The sequence below is a fragment of the Anomalospiza imberbis genome, chromosome 1 (genome assembly GCF_031753505.1).
Source record: "Anomalospiza imberbis isolate Cuckoo-Finch-1a 21T00152 chromosome 1, ASM3175350v1, whole genome shotgun sequence".
NCBI lineage: Eukaryota > Metazoa > Chordata > Aves > Passeriformes > Viduidae > Anomalospiza > Anomalospiza imberbis.
The window spans coordinates 67,167,385-67,192,016 of record NC_089681.1 but is presented as its reverse complement, the minus strand read 5'-3'; the positions used below and the strand labels follow the sequence as shown (position 1 = coordinate 67,192,016).

The window sequence follows — 24,632 nt, the reverse complement described above, 5'->3', positions numbered from 1 at the left end:
CCATCTGAGGTTCCAGCTTTCCTGCATGGACAAATGCAGATGAAAGCTGGCACACTCCGTTTCCCTGACTGCTCTGGAGAAGCAGCATCCTCAGTGGTGGCCACCACGTGCTTGACAAGAGACCTGATAGGATACATCCTGTACAGCCAAGATACAGAAAACACTGCAGCTGTTCTTGTGTAGAAGGAAAAAAAAATCAGTGAGGGGAATGAAAAAAGTAACTTGCCTTTTCTGCCTTAGAAAAACCATCCCACAGCACCACCTAGCAGGCACAGATGGTTATGAATAAACAGTATGAGGACAAGACTGAAGCAAAATTCTCCCGGGAGAATATAATGTTGAGCAGGACTACGTGCTTTAAAACACCTTTTCAATCTAATACCTAGCACAGGTTATTGCTAAAAACTGTGTTGTGCTGTCCTTTCCTCAAGCACCTGGTATCCTTTAGTTTTGGATATTTGTAGCTTCATACAGCTAATTAATCTCTCTGCATGTCTAATGAAATGCGTCTTCAGTTTTGGGGTATTTTTTTGTAATTTGGAGTTTTTCTCTTTAACTCCATGTATTTCTAACACACCTAGCTTAATCAGAGTGATGGCATTATGGAATTTTATGTTTTTGTCTGCAATCAGTCCGAGGTGCTTGGGAGGAATTACACAGCTGCTTGCTGAGGAATACTGCCAGAGCACAGATTCTGAAGAGGCCAGCAAGCACATCCTCATCCCACTCCCATGGCAAGGAAAGATGTATTATAAAATAGTTAAGCTGCAGCTGCTAGATGTCTCTGTTTCTAAAAGCAGTTGTTTTACATGTTTGTTTTTCTAGGAGGCCCAGAACACGGAGCTTTCTTTTGAGCTGTGAATGTGAAGTATTTATTTGTGATTCTATAGCAGCTTGTTACCTCTACTTAGATTAATTTTGTTCATCTCCATAGCTTACACACCCCTTTAGTCTTCATCCTGCCATCCTAAACAGGCAGAAATGAAAGGCTCTGGCAATACCCACTTGGTGAAAGCTGTCTAGGAGATCGAAGGAAAAAGTCAGGGCTGCAATTAAAGACATGCTTTCAGAGCATGAGTTGTAGTTGATTATGCTGAGCCAGAGCAGCACTGTTTCTCCTATGAATTGTGCTGTGAATATATGGGTTGAAAAAAGCATGACTCAGTAATTAGGAAGGAGGAGTAGGACTTTCAGCTTGCAGAGATTTTTAATTTGGCATAATGCATTTAGGTTGATCAGCTCTACTACTTAGAGGCAGTACAGAGAGATCTCTGGCAGCAAGACTGAAATCCAGTTCTTTCCAGATTCCGAGATCTTATTTTCCTGGTTAAAGCAGGTGACTGTCTATCAAGACTCTTAATTTGCTCCGTAGCATTGGCAAAACTGTTGTTGCTGTTGTTGTTATTATTATTATTAAGAAGAAGAAGAAGAATATTCAAGAACTGTACAACTAAATCCCTATGCAGAAATTTAAAATAATTCTTTCAAATATTGTGAGACATTTTGCTCTTATAAAAGGAAATGTGCTTATGTAGTAACTTGGGGGGTGGGAATGGAAACACCACCAGAAAAACCCAAATTTTTTTCTGGTGTTTTCATGGTTACTGTGGTAATATCTTTCATGCCATTCATACGGTTGCTCCATGTGAGAGCCTACCATGAAAAGTTATCTGAGATTTCTTGAATACAAAGGATCATGTTCTGGAGCAGTTTATTTTACTGCTTTTGTTAACTGCTGCCCCTCATTAGGGCATCACTGTATTTACTGATTTTGTCTGCAGTTACTCTTGACTTTAGAAGAAAGAGGAAGTAATCTTTTGTGGTTAGCTCAGGAAAAAGAAAGGGTTGGGTATTTTTTTGTTGGCTTCCCCCACCCAACCCCTGCCCCACAGTCTCCTCTCTGTCCCTCTGTACTGCTCCCAAAGAACTGAAACAACAGCTCAAAATTGATCTATGATGCAAGTAAAATCACTGCTGATTATGATCTCATGCTTCTGTGGGTTCAGCTCTTTGAATGACCCTGGCAATTGCTTGGCTAAAAACTTTTCAAGTTGCAGATGATGAATAATTCTTAAATACTGTATCAGAAATAGGTTTCATTCTGATGAAACAAAAACTGAAATATGTGTGAAACAATGCCACAAATAAAGGCACATCTCACTGTGCAGTAGCTTAGTCAAATGTACTTAGTCTTTAGGTCCAGAACAGTGCACTAAGGGTCAGATGAAGAGAAACACAGACTCTGGAATCTGATCCCCTCTCCTGATCACTGCTGCTGGAAACCTACCTATAGATTGATAGCTACAGCTTCTTAGGAATATACAAGCACATACTTGACTTCAGTTATTACACTGCTCTTTGGTGTTTCTAGGCTTGTGTCACATCTCAGGTGATTTCAGATGATGCTCTCTTGCATTTCTGAGGCTCTTTTAACCTCACTTGGGAGATAAGCCACCTAGTCCAGTCTTGTCTTTGAGCTGCACATCCAGATTTCTGGAAAAGTAGGCTGCAGGGAGACTACACATGCAGATGGGTTAGTTCAGAAGCCCTGCTGGACCTGTCAGTTCTGAACATGAGTTGCCAAGCCTTGAATACTTTCCATAGCCATGTTCCAGTTCTGCTATATAGAAAACATGTTTCTATCCCTTTCTGTCTGCTGTCAAACTAGAATCAAAGTGAGCATTGCTGTTACTGTGGTGCTGCTGAGGACCTGAGACACAAAACCTGTGAGTCATTGGAGGTTCCTCAGCAAACCACTCAATATTCTCTAAAGTACTTGAGAAAATGTCAGATAAATAAAAATACAGATTTTTACTGTAATCGGAGACTATACCTGGTGTCCAGAGAACTACTTGGATCTCATTGTATAAAAGGTCTTGTCTTCACATGATAGATGAACTGAGAACTACATTTTGGGCATATGTATAGACATTTGAATCTTAACATACATGGAACTGCTTTGTTATACTGAAATTAGGTAATGTCTGTGATCTGCTCAAAATAAGCATTAGGGACTTTTTGTCCCATTCAGTATATGTGTGTTTGGGGGCTGGTATGGGTGTGTGAGAGAGAGACAGAAAATAAGTTGCAAGTGCCATGCTTTGAAAAATAAATAATAGTTTAAAATACATATTTAAGAATCGCCATTTTTTTTAAATTCATGGTTTTTATATCTGTTAATTTTTAGCCATGTTTAATAAATTAGACACCATCCTGGACAACTAAGTGTAGGTGGTTTTGCAGAGAGTTGGACAAGCCAACCTCCAGAGGGATCCCTTCCAACCTCAACCCTTAAGTGAATCTGCCAAATGTCCTCCTCCTTTTTCTGCTGTAGTGGTACCCACATACATTTTCCTTATACTTTGAAGAAAACTGTAAAAGCCAGATCTTTTTTATGAGTTGTAACAAAGGCATTTGCTTTTAGTCAAACTACAGTTGGGATCTGGACATGGAGGTTAGTGAAGCTGAAGTTAACTTCATCTAATCTGCAGACCTTTGGAACACAATTGAACATGAGTGTGGTTAGAGTTAAGCCCGTATAGGGAAGCCTTTGCCACGTCACCAGAAGTGTTGTATGGAAATAATTCCATTTCTCTTATCCAAGCAGAAGTCTGAGGAGTCTTTTTCCAGCTCTGTCACCTTTCTGTGATTCAAAAACAATCATACATACTTTTCAGTTTGTATGTTTATTTGATTTGCTGTAAAATTGGGTGTGGATGTGATGAGTGGTTGATAAAAGTCAGAGGAAGGAGATAGCTTGAGAAAGAGGAATTATGTTATCTCTTTGAACACTGAGCTTTGTAACTCTTGAAAAATAGTTATCACTTTAATAGAAGAGCCTGGTTGAGAGAAGCCTACAATAATATAATATAATATATCCTTGCAGTTGTCCACCTGTATGCAGAAGCTGCATACTTGCTAGCACTTATAAAAACCAAAATTGAGAATATCTCCATCTCTGTCCTCTTCTGGCAAAGGAGGGAGTTAGAATAATGCAACACTGCTAGGGCTGTGTAATTAAGCAGTGCCTTAGCTAATATGCAGTGACTTGTGTCCCCATAAATCAGGTTTCTAAATGGCTCCATGAAATGGCCACTCCCTTCAGAAACCACCATGTGGGAAGCTGGAAATGTCTGGTCTATTAATTTTTTTTTTTTATCATGAAGTTTTTTGGATTTACAAAAAAAAGCATCTAGACTAGATTGATAATGAGAACTGGACTTGAGGATAGCAGCCTCTTCCAGATTTGGGACAGACAAACAGATGATTGCTGGAGAAATATGACCATTTCTGTTATGTTCACATGTCCCCCAGAAAATATGTTTATTCATTAACATTATTTGGCAAGTTATCCAAAGGTAAATAAGTGTGTCTAGTTTTGCAGTCAAACCTCTGCTTCTGAATTACTTTTTATGCCTGATAATACTCAGAATTTTAAAAACAGAGAAAAATCTGCAGTGGAATATAGTGGAATATATATTCCACTATATATATATATATATATGTGTATATATATATATATATATATATATCTCCTTTCTGTAGTTTTACATTATTATATATTCTTTCAAGAAGAATTTGTGGTGGATTTGTCTCATGGTTTGATGTGTGATATTTGTTCTTTCAACAGTTTTATCATTTCAGTAGTTCAAACCACTAGCATTTGCTTTTTAGGATGCTTAAAAAGAATTAACAATTAATTGCTTAAGAAAGATGTTGCAATAGGTAATATTTTATAATTTGGAGTCTTTGTTGACATGCTATCTTCAACCATTTCCACACACTTTATTCATAGGTTGTTATGATTTTGTGTTTTTTGCTGTTGAAATGTCATCTATAAGATTATACAGTGTCAGGAAAGGGCTGCTAGCCATACCATTAAACTTACAGTGTTTTCAGGTGAAGTTATTTCAACACAGGCATAGTTTGGGTATTTAATATGAGTACATTTTAATGAAACTGTTGAAAGAACAAATTTCACGTGCAGAAAACCACAGAATAATAATAGAGTAGTTTTCCACTGTACTTGCAAACTCAAATAGTTTTTTCCCCTAGGGTCCTTGAACTCAACCTTGATATTATTTAAACAGGACATTTCCAAGGCCACTAACTCTAGCAAGTTGTTTCATAAGCAGTAGAACTAATGAAGCAATTTGTTATCTTTGTTTTCCTTCTTCCTTGCCATCCCACATGGTCTTGGTGGTTCAGTCCTGCTGTGTGTTCCATGCCTGCTATCTTTTGGGCAAATGGCAGCCTATAGCATGGCTGCTGGAAGGGCTGAGGACTGAGGACTAGTTTTCTAGCTGTGTCCTTTCAAAATGACTGGAAACTTCCTTTTCTCTTATGAGATTGCTGACTTGGAGTCTTTTGTAATGCCTTTTTCAACTTGAGTAGGAACGTAGCTCCATTACTGTCAAGTATGACAGTGCAGTGGGCAGATAGATCCCATAGTTACACGAAGGAGTCCAGAAGTAGGCAGTGGGAGGGACAGCACAGCTGCCTAAGGAAACAAGGGTGAAAATGGTGTGCTCCTCATGGCTGTTGTGTGTTTCAGTGGGTTTAATTTTTTAAGAGGCTCCAAGAGAAGGTTCTTTAATAGTTCTGTTATTTCTCGGTTTTCCTCTGTAATTCATTAATTTTATTGGTGATGGCTTTCACAGTCAGGGACAGGGTGACCTCTGAGCTCCACTTGAGCCACTCTGCATTGGCCAGGAGGAAAATTAACGTCCTGAAGACATTAGAGTTTTGATATTCTGCTTTGTACACTGTTCCCATATCAAACATACTGAAGCTTGTGAAGCCCTCTCTGCTGCTGTCATGAGGAAATTTCTGGTCACCAGCTATATAAATCAGATGATAGGGAGTGGGTCTTGGAAGAAGGTAGTTTGCTATGGAAAATTGATGTGGAGCAGGTGAACTTCCTTCTACATAATTTCTAGTCACTCAAGAAAATGACACAGTAATAATTTGATCTTAAATATAAAGACTTAATTTGGAATTTAAAATATTTCTGAAAACGCACATTAGTCAAATATTTACTTGAAAGCTTAAAAAAAGAAATAAGATGCAATATTAGATCTTCTGTTTGCCTTTTAAATGTACAGTACTTCAGCTTTTTTGTACATAAAATGGGATCAATCACAGCATGCATCACAGACCTGTTGCATGACTTCATTAATTGTAGATGACTTTCAGATCCTTACGTGCTTTGCATGAGATACCTTAGTAATAGGTTATTGAATCCCTTCTCTCTTTAAAATTAATTGCCTTTTGTCTTGAGTAAGGTGACTTTGTATTGCATTCGATGTTTTTTCAAACCAAGATGTCATTCAACCGTATAACAAAAGCTAAAGGAGTGTGATAGGAAAGGGATTTCAGAGCAGGGAGCGAAGATAAATTCCTATCTGCAATTAAGTTCATAAAAACTCTTTTCCTCTCCCATTTTTTTTTGTAACACAGTTAAGGAAATATCAACTTGGCCCTGCCCAAGGAAAAGAAGTTGCTGAAACTGCCAATCTCTCAAACCTTTCCGGTTACCAGAGGTTCAGCCCAGTGACCATCTGTTGAGGACAGCACAGTTCAAGGCTAAAATCATACATCAATTTAGGGGGCTGGTGGGAAAGCTCAGCATGTAATAAGAAAAAAAAAATAGACATGCCAAATGGCCTTAATCATATTTCCCCTATGCAGGCACACAAACCCTATTCTTGTGATCCATTTCAGTTTGCAAACTCATTTCTAATATGGAATTCTGATGCTGCATTGCTTCAAATCTTATTATCTACTTACTTTACTGTTACCAAAACATGAAATCTCATTATTGGATCCATTGCTGAACAGATCATCAGGGTAGTGGTCAAGAGAAGTAAGGTTATTTTTAATTTATTCTGCTGATCAGAAGCACACATTTTATTTAATAGACATATGACTAATTCCTAAAGACTCGTTTGACTGTGATTTACAGACTTTAGGGTCATGGATTTGCAGGAACTACCAAAAAATGGCCTAGTTAGGTAGTATGTTTCCAGATGCTAAGTTGTGTTAGAATGACATTATACATATCATAATATATTGTTGGTATTGATTTTGCATAAAGCTAGTTTAGTATGTACCCAATGAAGATTTTGCTATCTAATGAAAGGAATAGACTTTACTAGACAATCTTACTCTATGATCCATAGCAGGAAAATGCTAGAAAACTGGCGCTAGACATAAATAAGGTACATGTTTGTAGAAGACAAAAAGAGAATAAAGAGGTCTGTTCCTTATCATGTTTGATAGCACATTACACACAAGCATGAGTTTAACCAGAAATTGGTTCTCATGTTACTGTGGTTTCTCTCAAGCTAAGTGGTTTATACCTTATTTAAGATAATTCAATCACAATCTTTATCCAGACAGAGAAAACAATGCTAGAGGTACTGATAGTGTTTATTTTCCTGGAGTCCTAAAAGATACCAGTGTTTGGGAATAGTTAATAAGAGAATCAACAGATGATACAATGAAACTCTACTATTTGAAGTGAGAAAAAAAAATTAAATCTGAGTGCAAATCTTTACAAGAGAAGCATAATTCCTGGTCTGGACACACGCTGATGGCAAATTCCAGTGAAATATTTTCGGTTTCTGTTTTGCAATGGAAAAACCTAAAACTTTAATTGAAACCAAACCCTTTTGTTTCACCAATATCTGAAAAGCCAAATACAAAGGCATTTAAAACTGTGTAACATCTAATAGGCCTGTGGTTGGGCCCCTGACAAAGGTGCAAGGACACCAGCTCAGAAGTCACCTGAGGGTAGAGAAGTTTAATCCTTTTATGTCCTATAATCTCCAAGTCCTACCCTGTCCTCCTTTCTAGCTCAATAATTACATGTGATTTTTACACAATGAACAGTTCTTGTGGGAGACACTGGGGGGATTGGTCTGGTTGTAGGGGGGAAAAGCACAATGAGATTGCTCTCACTTTGTGTGTTGTCCTGGAGAGCTGTGATTGGTCTTTCATTCATCCTGTCATAAAACAAACAAACAAAAAAGTCATTTTAGACTACTTCATGGGAGTAGAAAATCACTTCCCCACCTCTTCAAGATTGTAATTTGTATTCCAAAAGAGAGGGAAATGCTCAAAAAAACCCTGTAGCATCTCATGTCTTGTTGCAAACACTGCAGCCTTAGGTTTATTCATACAATTTCTGTCTGATGCGGCAATTGATGCAAGAGAAACATAGCTACATTGGTAGTTCATTAGAAATGACTTAACAACACAGGACTGATTTCTACCCCAAACATATTCTTCCAAAGCTCCCATCAGAACTGCATGTATTCATCTGAGTGCCACTTTGACCTGCAGTAGGCTTTGATTTGTTGTATGAGTTGCCTATTTCTGTATACAAATGTTTTTTGTATTCCCCCCTTCCTCTTCTGGACCATGATTGATGATGTGCATAGTAATTTCCAGGCATGGCCCTTTTTTTTTTTCTTGTTGACTGTGACTTAGTCTTGTTGACTATTCACTAATCATTATTTGCTCATCCCTGTGTTTTGTTGGTAGGCCAGATGAATTTCTTTTTAATGACCTTCTTTCTCTTCACCTTAGAAGTCTCACCACAGATAAATGATTGATACACACCACATATGTAACAGTGCACAGAACATGTAATCGTTACGCAGTATGTTTGCAAAGTACTGAGAAATTTAATTTTCAGAATAGTAAATGCATGTATTTCTCTGCCATGCCTAGCATTACACATTCTGTGGAGGAAAAAAACTTAAAGGAACATTCAGAATAAAAAGACTGTTGTTTAACTGATGATTTTGGAACATCTTGCATCTAAGCTTATAGGGGTCTTCAACTCAATCTAATTCCTTTCACAGCTTCAGTCCTGAGCTTGCAAAGCCCTTAACAACAGTTCATTTGCCTTATTTAAGCATCCCTCTTTGAAGATTTGAGCAAAAATGGCTGAATAATTAAATACAATCTGGCATTGTTTAATAGAAAACTTATTAAAATGTAATTGCTTAAAATATAGATATGGCATCACATGCATTCATTTTTGTTCTATTGGTACACCAGCCCACAGAAACATAGATTGTTTAATCGTTAAATCCCTAATGATATAAAATGCCTAGGTGTTCACCATATTCAGTACCTAGAATAGGGGTTGTTCACATTCTTTGTTGCACACTATATTAAACTGTTGCATCCCAGCTTTGTGATCCTCCCTGTGCCGAACACACCCTGTGACCTGGGCAGATGCTGCGACTCTGGAAAGAAAGTGGAGGAATTGGCATGTGTTCAAAGCAGTCCATCAGGCAGCTTTTAAGGCCCCAGCACATATGAATTCTTTCTTCCTTCTGGTAAAGGAAGATTACACTCATTTACAAAGTTTGGTTTGGCATTCTGTAGGTCTTTTGAATTTCTAAATATTCCATCTTTAAAGATGCTGCTTTAAAGTTCTGATGGAAAATAAGGCTGATTGGAAGTTCTTGGCTTAGGTGACACAGAAAGATCTCATTTTTGTGGTCATTCTTGTCTTCAGGAACTATTAATAAAAAGGATCTGAATTACTAAATGTACTTGTCACCAATTTTTGGAGTGAATTAACTGACCTCAAATGTCAGTTTTGGACAAGAGAGAGACTCTAAAGAATTTAGGTTGTTTCTATGTTCTGTAAGACACTTGCAAATCCTAGTATTAGGGAGCTTCAAATGTTTTACCCCCTAATGTCTTTCCCCTTGCTTGTTTGGCACCCCAAGCCCCAACTTTGTCTGGGTTATGTAAGCCCTCCATGCAACATATTTCCAAAGCTCTTGCTGTAGGTGTTAAGGCTCTTTCCAATGTTTAGCCAGCCCTGCATGCTTCTGAGTCAGCTGATCTCCAGTCACTACATCAGAGGTGGCTCTTCCTGCTTGTGCACTCAGTGCTGGAGCTCTTGGTTGGCTTTCTGCAGTGCAGATGTGGGAAAGGTCACTAAGATGTTGGATGCAGTGGAGACACTCTTTTACATAAGTACAGGTGGACAGTGTGTGAAATACTGAAATTACATTATTGCAGAGATTTCAGAAAATTTGGTATTAATTAAAAATGGTGGGATGTCATAGAATCACACAATAGAATGGTTTGGGTTGGAAGGAACCTTAAAGATCACATAGTTCCAATCCCTCTGCCACTGGGTTTACTTCCACTAGACCAGTTTACTCAAATTCTCATCAAACCTGGCCCTGAAAACTTCCAGGAATGGAGCATCCACAACCTCTCTGGGCAACCTGTTTCAGTGCCTCACAACCCTCACAGTGAAGAATTTTTCCTAACATATAAGTCTGCTCTCTTTCAGTTTAAAGCCATCACCCCTTCTCTTCTTAAAATCTGGGGAAATTACAGGTGTTTCTTTTAGCATCACACCATTTGATTCTGTCTACTTATTCTGAATAAGAATATGAATTGGAGCAGGTGTTAATAGTGTGCCCTTGTGTGAATGAAGGCCAAACACATCCACGGCATTGAAGGAGGTGCCTCTCCCTCTTTGGTGCTGATAAGGCTGCATCAGGACTTCAGGAGTCCAGTGTTGGGCTCCTCAGTATGAGATTTATCTACTGGAGCGAGACCAGTGGGGATCACCATGATGGTGAGATGGGGTACAGCACATGCTATATGAGGAAAGGAACTGGATTTTTTCACCTAAGATAAGAAGGAAAATCCTATTAGGGCCATTCCAACTTAAATTATTACTCTGAGAGTCTCTCAAGCTCAATATTTACATTTCCCTTTTCTTGATTATCATTACAAAGCAAAACAATATATTATAATAATAGTATATATTACCATATTACCATATTCTATTAATATTTATTCTATATATTTGTTGCTTAGTATAAAAAATAGTGGCTTTATATAAATACACTATGTATATATATATATATATATATATAAAATGTATTTTATCTAAATATACATAGAAAACCTTCCATTCTGGGAAGATCTTTCCTCCTTTTGTGAACAGAAGGTGATTTTATTCCCTTGCAAAACATGAAATTGAGTCCAATTGCAGGTGCTGGTGGGATGCCAATGGGCACTTCCTGCAGCACTAGATCTGAAGTTGGGCGTATCTTTGCATCCCACAAGAGAGAAGGGTTCCAGCTTCCCTGTGCACCTCTCTCTGGCAGGCTGAACACTGGTTGCACTGCACTGGGTGTTTGTTTAGCTGCAGCTCTGCCTGACTGTATCCTACAAAACGGATGAGTACTTTACCTACAGTAAGTCTAAGTCTGCTCGTGGATTATGTTTCAGAGAGTTTGGGTGTAGTAAGTCTTTATTTAAAAATTCAATGCCTATTTCTCCTTTAAATTTGAATAGCGTAAATCCAAAGTAGCTACATCTCCCCAAGTAAAGTATTTTTATTCAATTTCCTTTTTAATTTCTTCCTTTTAAAAAGGAAAAATAATTGAATCCTGAATGTTTCAATCTGAACTCTACAAATATTGCTTTGGTCTCTAAGTCAATGAACTTTGTGACAACATTCCTTGTAAAGGCTAAAGCCTTTCCAGACAAGTGATTAACAACTGCGATAAGCCCTTCCATGAGACATGAGTTTTGCAGCCTGTTGTGTGCTATCCCTGTCTGAGTCTGTAATTGTCTAAATATAAAGAGATAAAATGGAAAGGGATTGCCAAACTGCACTGTATAAGGTAAAGAAAGTCAGAGGGAAAAGGTTTATAATTTTTCTTCTTCCTTTTACGTTGCTGGCTTGTTCTTATCTTTAGCCAGAAGATGCTAACATAATTTCCTTTCTATAAATTGGCTTGCACAGGATACAACAACACAACATGAACTTTCTTTTCTAGCTTAATAGATGTTTCAGTGTTTGGCTATTCAAGAATCCTGATTTAATCTCAGAACTGTTAAAAAATTATTTTACCAAGCCAGTAAGTATGCATATTGCCTCAATATGCCTTCTTTCTTAATTAAGCAGCAATAGTTAAATGGATATTTGGATTTAATTAGAACAACCAATGATTTCAAAGTGATGATTACAGGACTTTTTTTGAGCTAGCATGTCTACCTCTTTTGTTGCCTTTCTAGTCCTGTTTGAGTAGAAGTGTGATTGGCCCATGGGTTTTAACAAAACTGTGATTATTGAAGCAGATTCAGAAAGCAGTTGTTCCCCTCTTCAATAGTAAATGAGTACCAGAAAAAAATCCCACAGTCTTAAAAGTTTTCATGAAGTTTTTAACAGCGATTCAGATTATTAGTAATTCACCTGCTCATGAATGAAATATGAAACTTGTTTCTATTGCTCCCATTGCTGTGCCATCTGGGTAAATCATGTGAAATAAAATTATAGTAATTGGCAAAAAGTCCCATGACTTCACAAAAGGAAACAAGAAAATCAGTGAACTGCTGCTGTTTTTTGCTGTGTAGCAATCTCCCAATTTTGAGATTTAGTTATTTTATTTGCAATCTAGCTATATAATTAATTGAAAAGGTATGTCCTGCAAACACATTTTAGAACTCACACAGGAAGCTGTGAGGATCTCCCACTTTGGCAGTCAAATAGTTACTCACAAATGGGAACTTCAGGCCCACAGGTGGTCACAAAGGCAACATTTAACAGATTGGACATAATATAGGAGGCCACATTAAAAAAAGATCCCTGTGCTTCACATGGGTCCTGCCAACAGGTATCCCTGAACAAACCTTTCAGAGACTGCTTGGTGCCACAGTGGGTCATTAGAGCTGATTTTAGTGTGAGCATGTCAGGCTCTGGACTGTTTTTGTGTCTGGGTGCGACAGGCTATCAGATGTCTCGGAGAGGCTTTGGCTGAAGACTTCCGTTTCCTAGGGGCAGTGCAGCTGGTCAATGATTGCCTGCTCCTGTCAAGAAGCACTATTAATGCAATTTAGAAAAGCACTGCAGGATGAGCACAAAGTTTGTGTGGGTCATAAGTAGCTAGGTATGTCCTCAGTATAGGCACTGTGCAGCTTAGTCTAGGACTTTAGTGTTTTGCTTTTGTCCTTGCCCAAAATGTCCAAAGCAGCAGGCAGGTTTAAAAGTGCCCACAGGAGTCCCAAATGCCATTTTCTATTAAGCAGGAAACAGCATTGCTTTAAATGCAGGTTTTCTCAAAGCTAGTGTTTGTGCTGGTGCAAGAAGAAAGCAGCCATGGTATGCATGTTCAGTGGAAAGCACCTCCACTTCCAGGGCTGATTGACTCTTTTGTGAGAAGTTGGATAAGCCCTGAAAATTTGCAACTTGATGAACTGAACTTAGAGTGTCCTTCTAGGATCTAAATGCCAAGCAAAACATAGCTTTCCAAATCGCTTCTTTTCTCCAGGACAGCTTCTGAGTGGCATTTATTCCTTACAAAACCATCTGTTAGCTTGTTAAGCGCAGGAAGCTGATACCTGCAGACAGCACCTGAAATCAGCTGGCTTGGGCCTTGGTCTGGTGCAACTGCAGTGGGCTGCCCTGAGGCTTCACAGGATTTGCAGCGTGGCAGGTACAGAGGGACCAGCGCCTTATTGCAGCAGCTGCCATGGCCAGCAGGCAACAATCTGAGCAAAGGTACTGCCAAAGATTCTTCTTCCGGGAAGAAAAAGATTTGCAAAAACAGATTTAAGCCTGGTGTGTCCCCCACTGATTGCTGTCAAATGGATTCATTGACTACTGGGGATTCCCTAGGAGAGCACTGTCCAGTGAATGAAATTCTCAGCCAGCTGTTTACCTTCCATTTTTTCGGTGCTGTCACAGCTTAATCTTTTCTGTTTGTGTGTTTCTACCAGATGTGGACTGTTGGGCTTGCCTCTTGCCCAGTGTCATTTGCCACATCTGGGAATGCTGTGGTTTGGAGAATGACAAGTCGCACTCTTTTCTTCCAGTTTCGCCTGGTGGTAAAGACAGCACTGAAGCTGCTGCTGGTGTTTGTGGAGTACACAGAATCCAACGCACCGCTTTTGATCCAGGCAGTATCGACTGTGGATGAAAAGAGAGGTGAGTAGCCTTAAGAGGGGTTGCAAAATCCCAGCACTGCTGAGATCAAGGTAGCATTTAATCACTGCTTTCAGTGGTTCTAGAGTTGCTGTCATTGATGCCTGCTTTGTCCAATATACCCTTCATTTCTTAAAAGCATTTTTTAAGTATTCGTATAATCTAAGGTTGTTTGAAGAATTAATTATAATGGGAAAGTGAAGAGTGAAAACTGAGGAACTCGATTACTTCCTGGGGTGCCAGTCATTGCCCTTTCCCTGCACCCACATGCTAAGTAAACTCCCCCCCCTCCCCCCACCCCACCTTCTGACTCAGAGGCTCCTTTGGGCAAGACCATCTTTCCACTTCCTTCTGGGAAGCAGCACTCTGATTTAGAAGAGAAAATGATATCTAATCAGTGTAATCCCTTTGAAGAGAAAGACGAGGTCAGTAATAGTACAGGCTTTATAGTAAAAGCGAAACCATCTGTTGTTACATTAAAATAAAGCCCTTGAGCAGATATTATACTATGAAATCCATTACCCTTCAGGCTCATGAAAAATACTTGAATATGTATACTGTATTTTTTGCGAATAAATAGAACAAAAATTTCTTGTTCTTCCCACAAAACCATCACTAAGCTCCTGGGGCATTCTCTCTTGATGCAAAACATTCCTTTGCCTCAAGGAGAGTTTTTGAGGTTAGGATATCCATTGTTGTGGTCTCAAACATGGAGGTTGAAAGCGAGCTTCACTCTGTGGAGCAACTGCCTCCATACTCAACTTGTCTGAAAGACTTGATATGGTAAAAGTGAAACAAGAAAATGTTGGGGGCTGGGGAGAAAGGTGGTGCCAGAAATAGGAAAAAGGAGCCAGATTTTGCTTTCAGTTATCAGAATGGGTTGAAAAGAAAAAGCCCAAATTATGTCTTATAGCAGGGAAGCAGGCAGGGGCAATTCAAAACAGCAAATTCTGTGAGTTGGCTTTCTGTTTTGAATTAAAAGCAGTAAACCTTATAATGTCATAAGCATAAATATGATTATAACATTCATGTACCTGTGAGCACTATGACTCCTTTTTTTAGTCATTCTTAATATTTCATCAGCTTTCTGAACTCACTGGTATTCTCAATTAGTTCAAAATGCTCTATATCTACCAATATGCTAGGAAAGTCATTATTAAAGACAAAGGAGAAACAAAGTATTTCCTTCTCTATCTGTAGAGCAGTCTTAGACAATCATTTACATGCCCCAAAGTAATAAAAACAGCTTAAGTAACAACACAAGACTTGAAAAAAACTGGTGCATGTAGTTAGATGAGCATATGTTAAGAGCATAATGAGAGTTTTTACAGGAATTCTCATACCTGTGCTTTGGTAGATTATGAACTTTTGCAAATACCTTAGCCCAAATACCCAGTTTTTTCTTCTTATTATTTTTAAGAATTATTTTCATTAAGTAGTTGTACTTAGCTCCTTAAGAGATTTTTTTCTGGTTTTATATTTAGTTCCCTTTTAGGTCATCAATGTAATAGTTACAGAGTAATTTTGGTTGGAAAAGACTTTTAAGAAACCATTAACACAGCACGGCCAAGTTCATCACTAAACCATGTCCCTTGGTGCTACATCTGCATGTCTTTTAAATACCTCTGGAGATAGTGACTCCACCACTTCCCTGGGCAGCCTGTTCCAAAACCTGATAACCCTTTTGGTGAAAAAAATTCTTCCTAATATCCACTTAAACCTCTCTTGATGCAACTTGGGGTAATTTCCTCTCATCCTGTCACTTGTTAACCAGGAAAAGTGGACAACCCCCACCTGGCTACAGCCTCCTTTCAGGAGTTGTTGAGAGAAGTAAGGTTCCCCTGAGCCTCCTTTTCTCAAGGCTAAAGCTCCTGCAGTCACTCCTCATAAGGCTTGTGCTCCAGACCCTTCACCATCTTCATTGCCTTTGTCTGGACATGCTCCAGCACCTCAATGTCCTCCTTGCAGTGAGGGGCCCAAAACCGAACACAGGATTCAAGATGAGGCCTCACCTGTGCCAAGTACAAAGAGACAATAACTTCTCTGGTGCTGCTGTCCACACTATTCTTGATAAAGGCTAGGATGCCATTGGCCTTCTTGGCCACCTGGGCGCATGCTGGCTCATGTTCAGCTGCTGTTGACCAGCACTCCCAGGTCCTTTTCTGACAGGTTGCTTTCCAGCTGCTCTGCCCCCAGTGCTTCACAGGGCTGTTGTGACCCAAGCACCAGGACCTTGTTGATCATCATACAATTGGCTTCATACCATTGATCCTCCCTGTCCAGATCCCTCTGAAGAAATTTGTTGCCCTTCAGCAGATCAACACTCCCATCTAAGTTGGTGTCACCTGCAAACTGACTGAGGCTGCCCTGAGAGCCCTCATCCAGGTCGTGGATAACAATATTAAACAGGAGTGACCCCAACACTGAGCCCTGGGGAACCCTAAGAGTGATCATCTGCCAGCTGAACTGAACTCCAGAAATACCACTCTCTAGGCCAACCATCCAGTCAGATTTCTACCCAGTGAACAGTGCACCCACTCAAGCCATGAGCAGCTAGTTTCTCCAGAAGAATGCTGTGGGATACAGTGTCAAAGCCCTTCACTTTTACATGTGGATATGCTATGTTTTAATTTATAATTTTGAATTAGTGGCCTGTAAATGAGAAGTACCTGCCTTTAATGACTGATGAAACAAAACAGAAAAAGAGAAAAAAGCATAAAGAAAGAAAATGCCTTTTCTTGAGTCATTGTCATAAATCTTGCAGGTATGCAATTGAGTTCAGCACTGCTTTGATAAAAGTTTGATGTTTCATGTATATACAAGGTGATGAGATATGACATAATTCTTCAACATGTGTACCACACATGATTAACTTATAGAACCCCATATTAACTCAGCCTGGTTTCAAAGCGATCCCATCTGTGGTTTCTATGTGTGAATACATCCATATGCAAATTGGAGTACAGAGATCCATGGAAATACCAGCTTTACTCTGAGGTACAAGCAGACCATTAACAAATAACTGCATGGCCCTCATCATGTAGGAACTAGCTTCTACTTGCACTTCCATTTAGCTCCTCCCTTCTGGATTGCAAAGTGGAAGTGGAGCTGGCATTGCACTTTGCTCTCTAGGGCTTCTTTATCACAATAATATTTTAGGATAGAGATTAAAGCCAAATGGCTCTCATTATCTGTTCTTTGCTTTTCCTGCAATTTCATTCATAGTTAGATTCCACTAAATTAACTCATGTACTGTAGGTACACTGGAAAGATCTAAGTTCATTCGTATATAAATAGCCAGAAGTACGAGATGTCAAGGTCTTTCCAAAAGTATTACTACCTTTCCAGCCTACAACTGTGGATATTCTCATTTCAGTCAGAGAGAAAAAGAGAAGGTTTTCTAACCAGGCAAGAGCCTGGGAGACAGTTGGGAAAGAATGTAAATAATTCTCTAATCTATCTTGTTGTTCACATTGTTTATAGATATGTTCTGCCACCGTGCGTCATCCACTGCACACCAATGGTGTGAGATGTTTTTACTCTAAGACCAATGAAATTAGTCCGCACGATGTTCTCTATATATAGAGCAGTGCATTTGAAATAAATTGGAATTCATTCTCTTTGCCTTTGATTTGGAGTCATTCTCATTACCATCCTGCTCTACAGCAACATACAGCTGCTGGAGACAGTCACTCTCTTAGCTGGTGGCAGTTCTCATGCAAGGTTCTGCCCTTGTGTGAGATATTTCACGCTTTATAGAAACTGTGCAGATATTTTGTAGTTGTGGTGTCAAGGTTTTGTGTATGACATGAACAAAAGCAGTCAAATAAATATGTAAAAACATTTAAAGAGGAAACTGAGAAAAGACTGGGACTTAAAACAATGGGCAATGTTATTCAGAAAATAGACTATATTAATTTAATATTAACTTAATTGTTGCAACCTCATTGCTCTTTGTCTATACACCATGCATGGTTACTCGTAACACTGCAAGTAGCATCAGAGTTGAGGCTGCAGCCTCCCTGTCAGAATAGCTGTGATAAAGAGCTCTTCCAAGTGACAAGGCCCTAAAGGGCAGTCAAGCAGTTCTCATTTTACCCATTAGGAGGCAGGAAAACACACAAAACTCAATCTCTGGTGTTTCACTTCACTGAGCCTATTTCATCACTCCCATTGATTTTGCCACAAGTCTTGCATAAAAGTCATAACCTTTTAGAAACATCCCCATCTGCTCCCAGAAATATCACTAGGCTGCTATATCATCATTCTTCTATATCATCATTTTTCTACATCAGAATCTGATGAAGGAGGAAATTCACCTATTCCCTAACTAGAATCAAGAGGAGGCAGTACTATCAATGACTTTGGCAGAGCTACTCTAGTATGTACAAGATGAAATCTTTATTTTCCAATGCAATTTTCCTCATTATGATTTTAATCTGAACGGGTCTCTTTTCACTTCAGGCATGCTGGACTGCACAGGTTCTGGAAGGGGGAGCACTGAAAGGGGGAGCAGAGTTGGATCTGCATATGTCCCATGCTATATGGATCATAGGTTGGAAACTATAGATTCTCATTATATATGTGCAAAAATATTAACCCAAGGACAGCAAAGCAGTAAGCTCATGGTGCAATTTCCACAGCAGTACTGCCTTATTCCGAGTAGAATAAGGCCTTACAGCTATTGATGGCCTTACAGCTATTTCCACGTTCACTTTTTGGCTGCTCAGATGGAGATCATAATGAGGGAAATAGCATTTAAAAGAAAGGTTTAACCCGGTACAAATAGGAATAGCTCTGTCAAAGTTATTGATAGTACTGCCTCCTCTTGATTGTAGTTAGGGAATAGATGAAGAATTTGGAATTTAAGCCTAGATTTTGGAATTTTAGTAGAAGAAGCATAAAGAAAGCCTTTGAAAGACAGATGAGCTGTTACAGGGCTGCCTCACTAGCAGGTGTGTCCAATCAACAATATTTTTAAAAATTGTGTTCTGAAATAAAATAGCAGCATTGCTAGAAGAATATTATATATAATCCTTGCAGGAAAACAGCAAGGTGACCATGAAATTATTATTTTATGATAATGAAGAATTATTGAGACATTCAGGGAAAAAAAACCCCACATGGGTGCTGCCTAGAAAAAAAAACAGGATTGTTCCAATAAGAGTAGAACCTGCCTGCAATAACAAAGGACTCTCACTGAAAAATTCAGTGGATTAAATAATTATGTTTTTATGATGTTATCAACTCACTGTTTTTCCAAACAGCATTATTGTGAGTCAGACTCGCATGCTTTCCCCATTTTGCTTCTCTTTCCTATTTCCTTCCATTTTTCATTTTTTTTCACTGAAAACCACAGGAAAACATTTTTGTAGTGAGAATATCATTCCTGCTGATCATATATCATTTGCAATCTGAGTGAATTTGTTCCACATGACTTTTGAACACATACTGCACAAAATGTCTGGCAATATAGAGAATCTGGTAAAGAGGTGTCTAGTGTATTTTCATTACAGACATGTATTTGAATTAGTATTCAATTAAGAATGCATATAGATACATCTGGAGAGCTGAGAGTGAATCCCCATCCTCCTTTGATTTTGCTTACGATAAAAAAGCCCTGACCAAGTAGTAAAGATCAGACTGTATAAGGGGGGAGAAAAAAAAGGAGGAATATTGCTGTCTGCACATTCACTTTTAGACAGGTTTTTCCATGCAGTGTACTGCCATTGCCCTGGAAATGCAGATCCTTGGTTAGCAGAGATTTTATGTCTGTGTAGCAGGGTACATATATAATATCATCTTTATAAGCAAGGGCTGTTGCAGGGTAATACACAGTTTAGACTTGGGGTGACCAATCAGTCAGCGAGAGGTGGCTGTGATGGCATATTGCATTTTGCTGCCTGATTATACTCAAACTCTAATCTACTGTATAGTGTTCAGGGGATGTGGACTGTTGGAATACTCTGCATGTTTCCCTCTGAAACTGAAAGACTGTCACAGTTATATTGTGTAGTTGAATTGAGTGTATCTCTAGGCTAAGGTTAGCTCTCTGCTTAGTCCTCCTCACCTTTAACTCTACTCCAAACAAAACACTGAATTGCAGTCTTTTGTTATTTATTTCAGTTTTCCTAGATAAAATTTGGTACATACAGCCATCTTGCCATTCAGTCAAGTGAGACAGGAGTTTTACAAGGTACCTTCCCCACAAGAGGCTGAGTGTGAGTGGTGAGTTGCTTGCCTGATGTTTTTAGCACAGTAACTCAGTAAACCATTAGGGTTTAGGTATCAGAGAAATATGCAAATTAAAATCAACATGCAAATCAGGCAAATAACTAAAAGCAAAAATTCTGAACTTTCTTAGTGGAAAATGATATCTGAAATTTCTGTCGGTAGGTTTCCTATTAAAGTATTTTGAGGAACAGCCACAGCAAAAATCTTTTCCCTCATTGATCATTTCTTTTCCCCAAGACATATAGCCTGTAATTTGAGAAAACTGTTTCTCTGCCACAATGTTTTGTTAATCTGCCTTACCTTAATGCAGCACAACTCGGCAATAGCACTAGAAATAGGAGCAGCAGGCACACTGAAAGCACAGCATGTAGGTCTCTGCTGAAGATTTATCAAATACTATGTGAACCTATGATAGGCTGGGTAAAATTCCTGTCACCTGATTTTTAGAATTTTGGTGTCAGTCACACTGTGCTAACAAAGCTTCCTTCATCATCAAGGGAGAGAAGTTGGTACCTTTGTAGAGAGTCCACTTGCCATATTTTATATCCCTGCACTAGGCTGGACTGTAGTTTTCACTGTCTAAATTAACTTAGCTTTCAGGGGAGTAGGAGAGACTGTAGACAAAGCTGGATCTTTCTGCTTGAGCTTTCACCTGGGCACATATTCCAATTTATGCTACTTCTTGGATAAGCAGAAGCTTTTTATGTAGCTTTCCATTTTGATCACTGTAACCAATAGTTTCTGCTTTTCCTCTAGGAGCCAAGCCATGGTCCAACATCATGGAGATACTGGAGGAGAAGGATGGGGTTGATACGGAACTACTGGTTTATGCGATGACCTTGGTTAACAAGGTTTGTTTACTTTGCTAGCATGACTGGTGCAGATAATATTAGTGTTTTCAATTGTATCAGGAACTTCCCTGTTGAGAGTTTATGATGGAAGAGACCCGTCACAAAGAAGTTGCAGGACAAGCTGTAATCAATCAGCACACTCCTGTTACTTGTGCTGCAGCAGCTGGGAGCAGAGGTGGATGTTGTGTGGAATTGTGGTCTGACATGGCTCCTCTTCCAGCGCTGACAATGCAGTGCTAAAGGAAAACATGACAAAGTAACTCAACAGATTATCCAAGGAGAGAAGGAAAGCAAGTGTTGGTGAAAAGATCACATGCTCACAAAGGCTTGTGTTGTGCACAATTTTCTAGTTCATTTAGTTTAATTATTTTTTTTCTGTGATATAAATGTGATGAATTTAACAGGTCTGAGTGCTAGTAAAGGTGCTTTTGCTTAAAAAAGTAAGGTTACATTTTTTTCTGATTTCCTTATATTTTTTGATGACTGGATTTACAAGTCATAGTTTTGCAGTAAAATCACATATTTTCTGAAATATTGGCTTATGCTATTGGGAGGGAGAAAATGGAAAGTTCTTGAAAGTTAGAAATTTGAGTGTAAATTCCTTAAAAATCAGCATCTAGCCACAGACAAATTGTAGAGGGAGGGGGTACTAAAATTAAAGATTAATTTTTTTAAAGAGCACAGAAAGCCAGCGTACTCTTGGCAAACAATTGTGTGGTTTATGGTTATACTTAATAAGGCAGAGTATTAGGAAATATTATTATTACTCATTGTATTCACTTGAAGGTGCTGAGTTTGTTCATGGGGGTTATATACCAAGCTGCCAGCTTATTGGTCTCTTGTCTACGTGATTGGAATTGTGGGTTGCTTTTTTGTTGGGTTTTTGTTAGGGGTCTTTTTTGGGGGGTTTTTTTAATAAAATGATTTCTTAATGGCAGATATTTTCCAACAAATATGTCTGAGAGAGACTAACCTCTCCTGGTGACATTACTGATCTTACTGTACTTATGCTTAGTCACCCTTGCTCCCGATTCAACAGTAGTAAGGTTCCTCTTGAGTTTAAAATAGCACCTTACCTTACGGCTGTACTCTTTCTGAAAAGCATCACCAGTTATATATGCTTCTAAGTGTAGCTGCTGTTAAAGCCAAGGTAACTAGTCTTTAATGTCTCTGCTTTACATCTTGTTTTGTGTACTGATTCCTCATTCTGAGATAGTTATTTTCATCATTTGCACAGTTGTAACCTACCTGGTGTTTGACTTCCTCAAAGGTTTTCCCTACTAATGCTTTTATTATCCTGTAGTTGATTCCTTAAGTCTGAGTTTTTCAGTACATTTAAAGCTATTTTTAGGAGGAGGTAGTTCTTTACAAACATACAAAAGAAAAAAGCATGTCACAGTCAAAGGAGCAAGGCAGTTATGAAGATCAAGGAAGAGAGGAATCCCACAAATCCACACTTATAATTATGATCTGGCTTATGGGCAGCTTTATGATGTTTTTAATGGGATATTTTTCATGATTATAGAGAAAACTTCAAGCATCATGTAACAGTTGTAATTTTTTACTCCACAGAGAATGCAAAGAAGACTCAGATGGTTTCAGCTTCTCTAGACAAGAAAATGTCAAAGTTTTCAGTGTGGGCAGAGTCCTCATGAAGGATTTGTCTTAAGGAAGCATGCTTGTACTCTTTTTTTTTTCTCCATGTATCCATTTACAGACTGTGTTCCTTCCTGCTCTAGAGCAGAAACATATCTGCCAGACATAAGAATTACTCCAGTCCTTTTATCCTCTCCCTCTCTTTTGCTGATGCTTAATCAATTTAGTTATGCCAATATTTTATTAACCCTCTCTTAATTTGTGAGGATTTAGGCATTAATGAATTTCTTAGATGAGAGTGATCCCAGTGCAGATACTTCTGGTTTTACATAGTTCCAGTATAACCTTTGTTATTTTTCTTGGAGTAGTTAGAAATTGAATTTGATATGCTTTAGGCTCTGAAAATGGATCTGTGAGTGTAGCGACAAACCGTGCAAAGAAAAAATATTTTATTTCTATACTTGAGAGATTAATTGTCCAGTTCTGGTCAACAACATGCAGTGAAAATTGGATTTACACTGCTGTGTGATTTTAAATTATAATAACCAATAAAAGGCTGCTGACAGCAGCAGTTGCCAGTAAATACTACCTTATGTCGCTGTTTTTCCAGTCTACAGCTTGCCTTACCTTGGATTTTAAAAAAGCTATACTTGAAGGTGTGTGATCTGCATATCAACATTAAGATAATTTCCTGTTATTTTAGGAAGCAAATGCTCAGAAGATCTGGCTTTTACTCCACCATTTTGCAGATAAAACATCACATCCTACTGTGCATGAAGGCATTTGGATCAGAATAGTTGCTGTCCATGTCTTTCATTTGCAAGTGAAAGCCTCATAGTTGAACACTTTTCTATTATAATATTTCTATATCCAAGTTAAAGTTCCACTGAATGCGTAGTGTGAGAACTTCATTTGCCAAATCCTCAGATTTTTACTCAATGCTTGGTGCCAGTTTAGGAAGGAATAAAATAAATGTGGTACCTGTTTTCAGCACTGTTCAAGATGTTTTAGTTTCATAGTCTTCAGTGGGTTCTAAACAAAGGCTTAAATGCTGTCCTGGAAAGAGACAAATTCTTAATTAAAGCCTGAATTTATAACCTTAACACTTTGATCTTTGTGCTAAGAATTCCTGTTGTGGTGGATTTCACCAGTTAATAATCCTGTAATGACTGAAGAAGAAAATGTTGCTGTGTTGTGTTTAATTAGAAAAAAAATTAAATTAAAATGTACATTGTTGGTGCACATATTTCAGGGGCTTACATCATAGGAAAAAGATGCTTTAACATGACAGCTGTATCAGCTGCCCATTTCTCTCTCATTAGTCATGTAATCTAGACCCATTTTTCTGAATGTAAAACTTCCTGGTGTAGGGAGGCAGCCCAGAGGGGCTCCTGTTTTCTGCACTCTGCTGCTCAGAGCCACCTTGGAAAGGATGGGCTCAAAAAACCAGCATTCACAGAGCACAGTTCATCCCAGGCATGAGAACATGTAGCTCTCCTTGGAGAGGGCCTGAGTTTCACATCTCTTTCCCTTGCTCTTTCTCTCCTCTGCTGGGAATATAGATAAATTACTTAGCTAATTGAATGGGAGAGAGGAAAGTACTCCAGAGTAAACTTCTCTCTGGTGAGCTAATACAGAAAAACTGTGTTGCTTCCAGCCTGCGCTCTCAGATATTTTGTAGCAACAGCTCTGCATAGACTGGTGCCTGTGGTGAGGGATGTCCTTGCCCCGTAGGTAGGTGGCACGGTGTGTTCAGTAGTTTCTGCACAACATGTGCAGGATTAAACTAGTCTTTCTGCATCATGCATAAGGAGCAGTAAAAATCAGCACAAATTGACTAGGAATCAGTAGCAAGCTGGAATAGGAATTAAGGAGTCAGTGTACCTTTAATAAGACTTTTTAATTTGAAAGGGAGCAGAGGAGTCACTATCTCTGTAATACAAACCAATTTGTGCTCAGGGAAGATGACT

At 38.7% G+C, this 24,632-nt stretch overlaps 1 protein-coding gene across 7 annotated transcripts in view; it reads left to right on the top strand.

Moving 5' to 3' along the window:
* Window positions 1-24,632, top strand: part of FHOD3 (formin homology 2 domain containing 3) — a 370,799-nt gene that overhangs the window by 234,496 nt on the left and 111,671 nt on the right. For all 7 annotated transcript variants that reach the window (XM_068195730.1, XM_068195740.1, XM_068195787.1 and 4 more), the window contains 2 exons: window positions 13,873-13,984; window positions 20,972-21,066. In XM_068195730.1, the coding sequence (XP_068051831.1) occupies window positions 13,873-13,984; window positions 20,972-21,066 (207 nt within the window). The remainder of the gene's footprint in view (window positions 1-13,872; window positions 13,985-20,971; window positions 21,067-24,632) is intronic.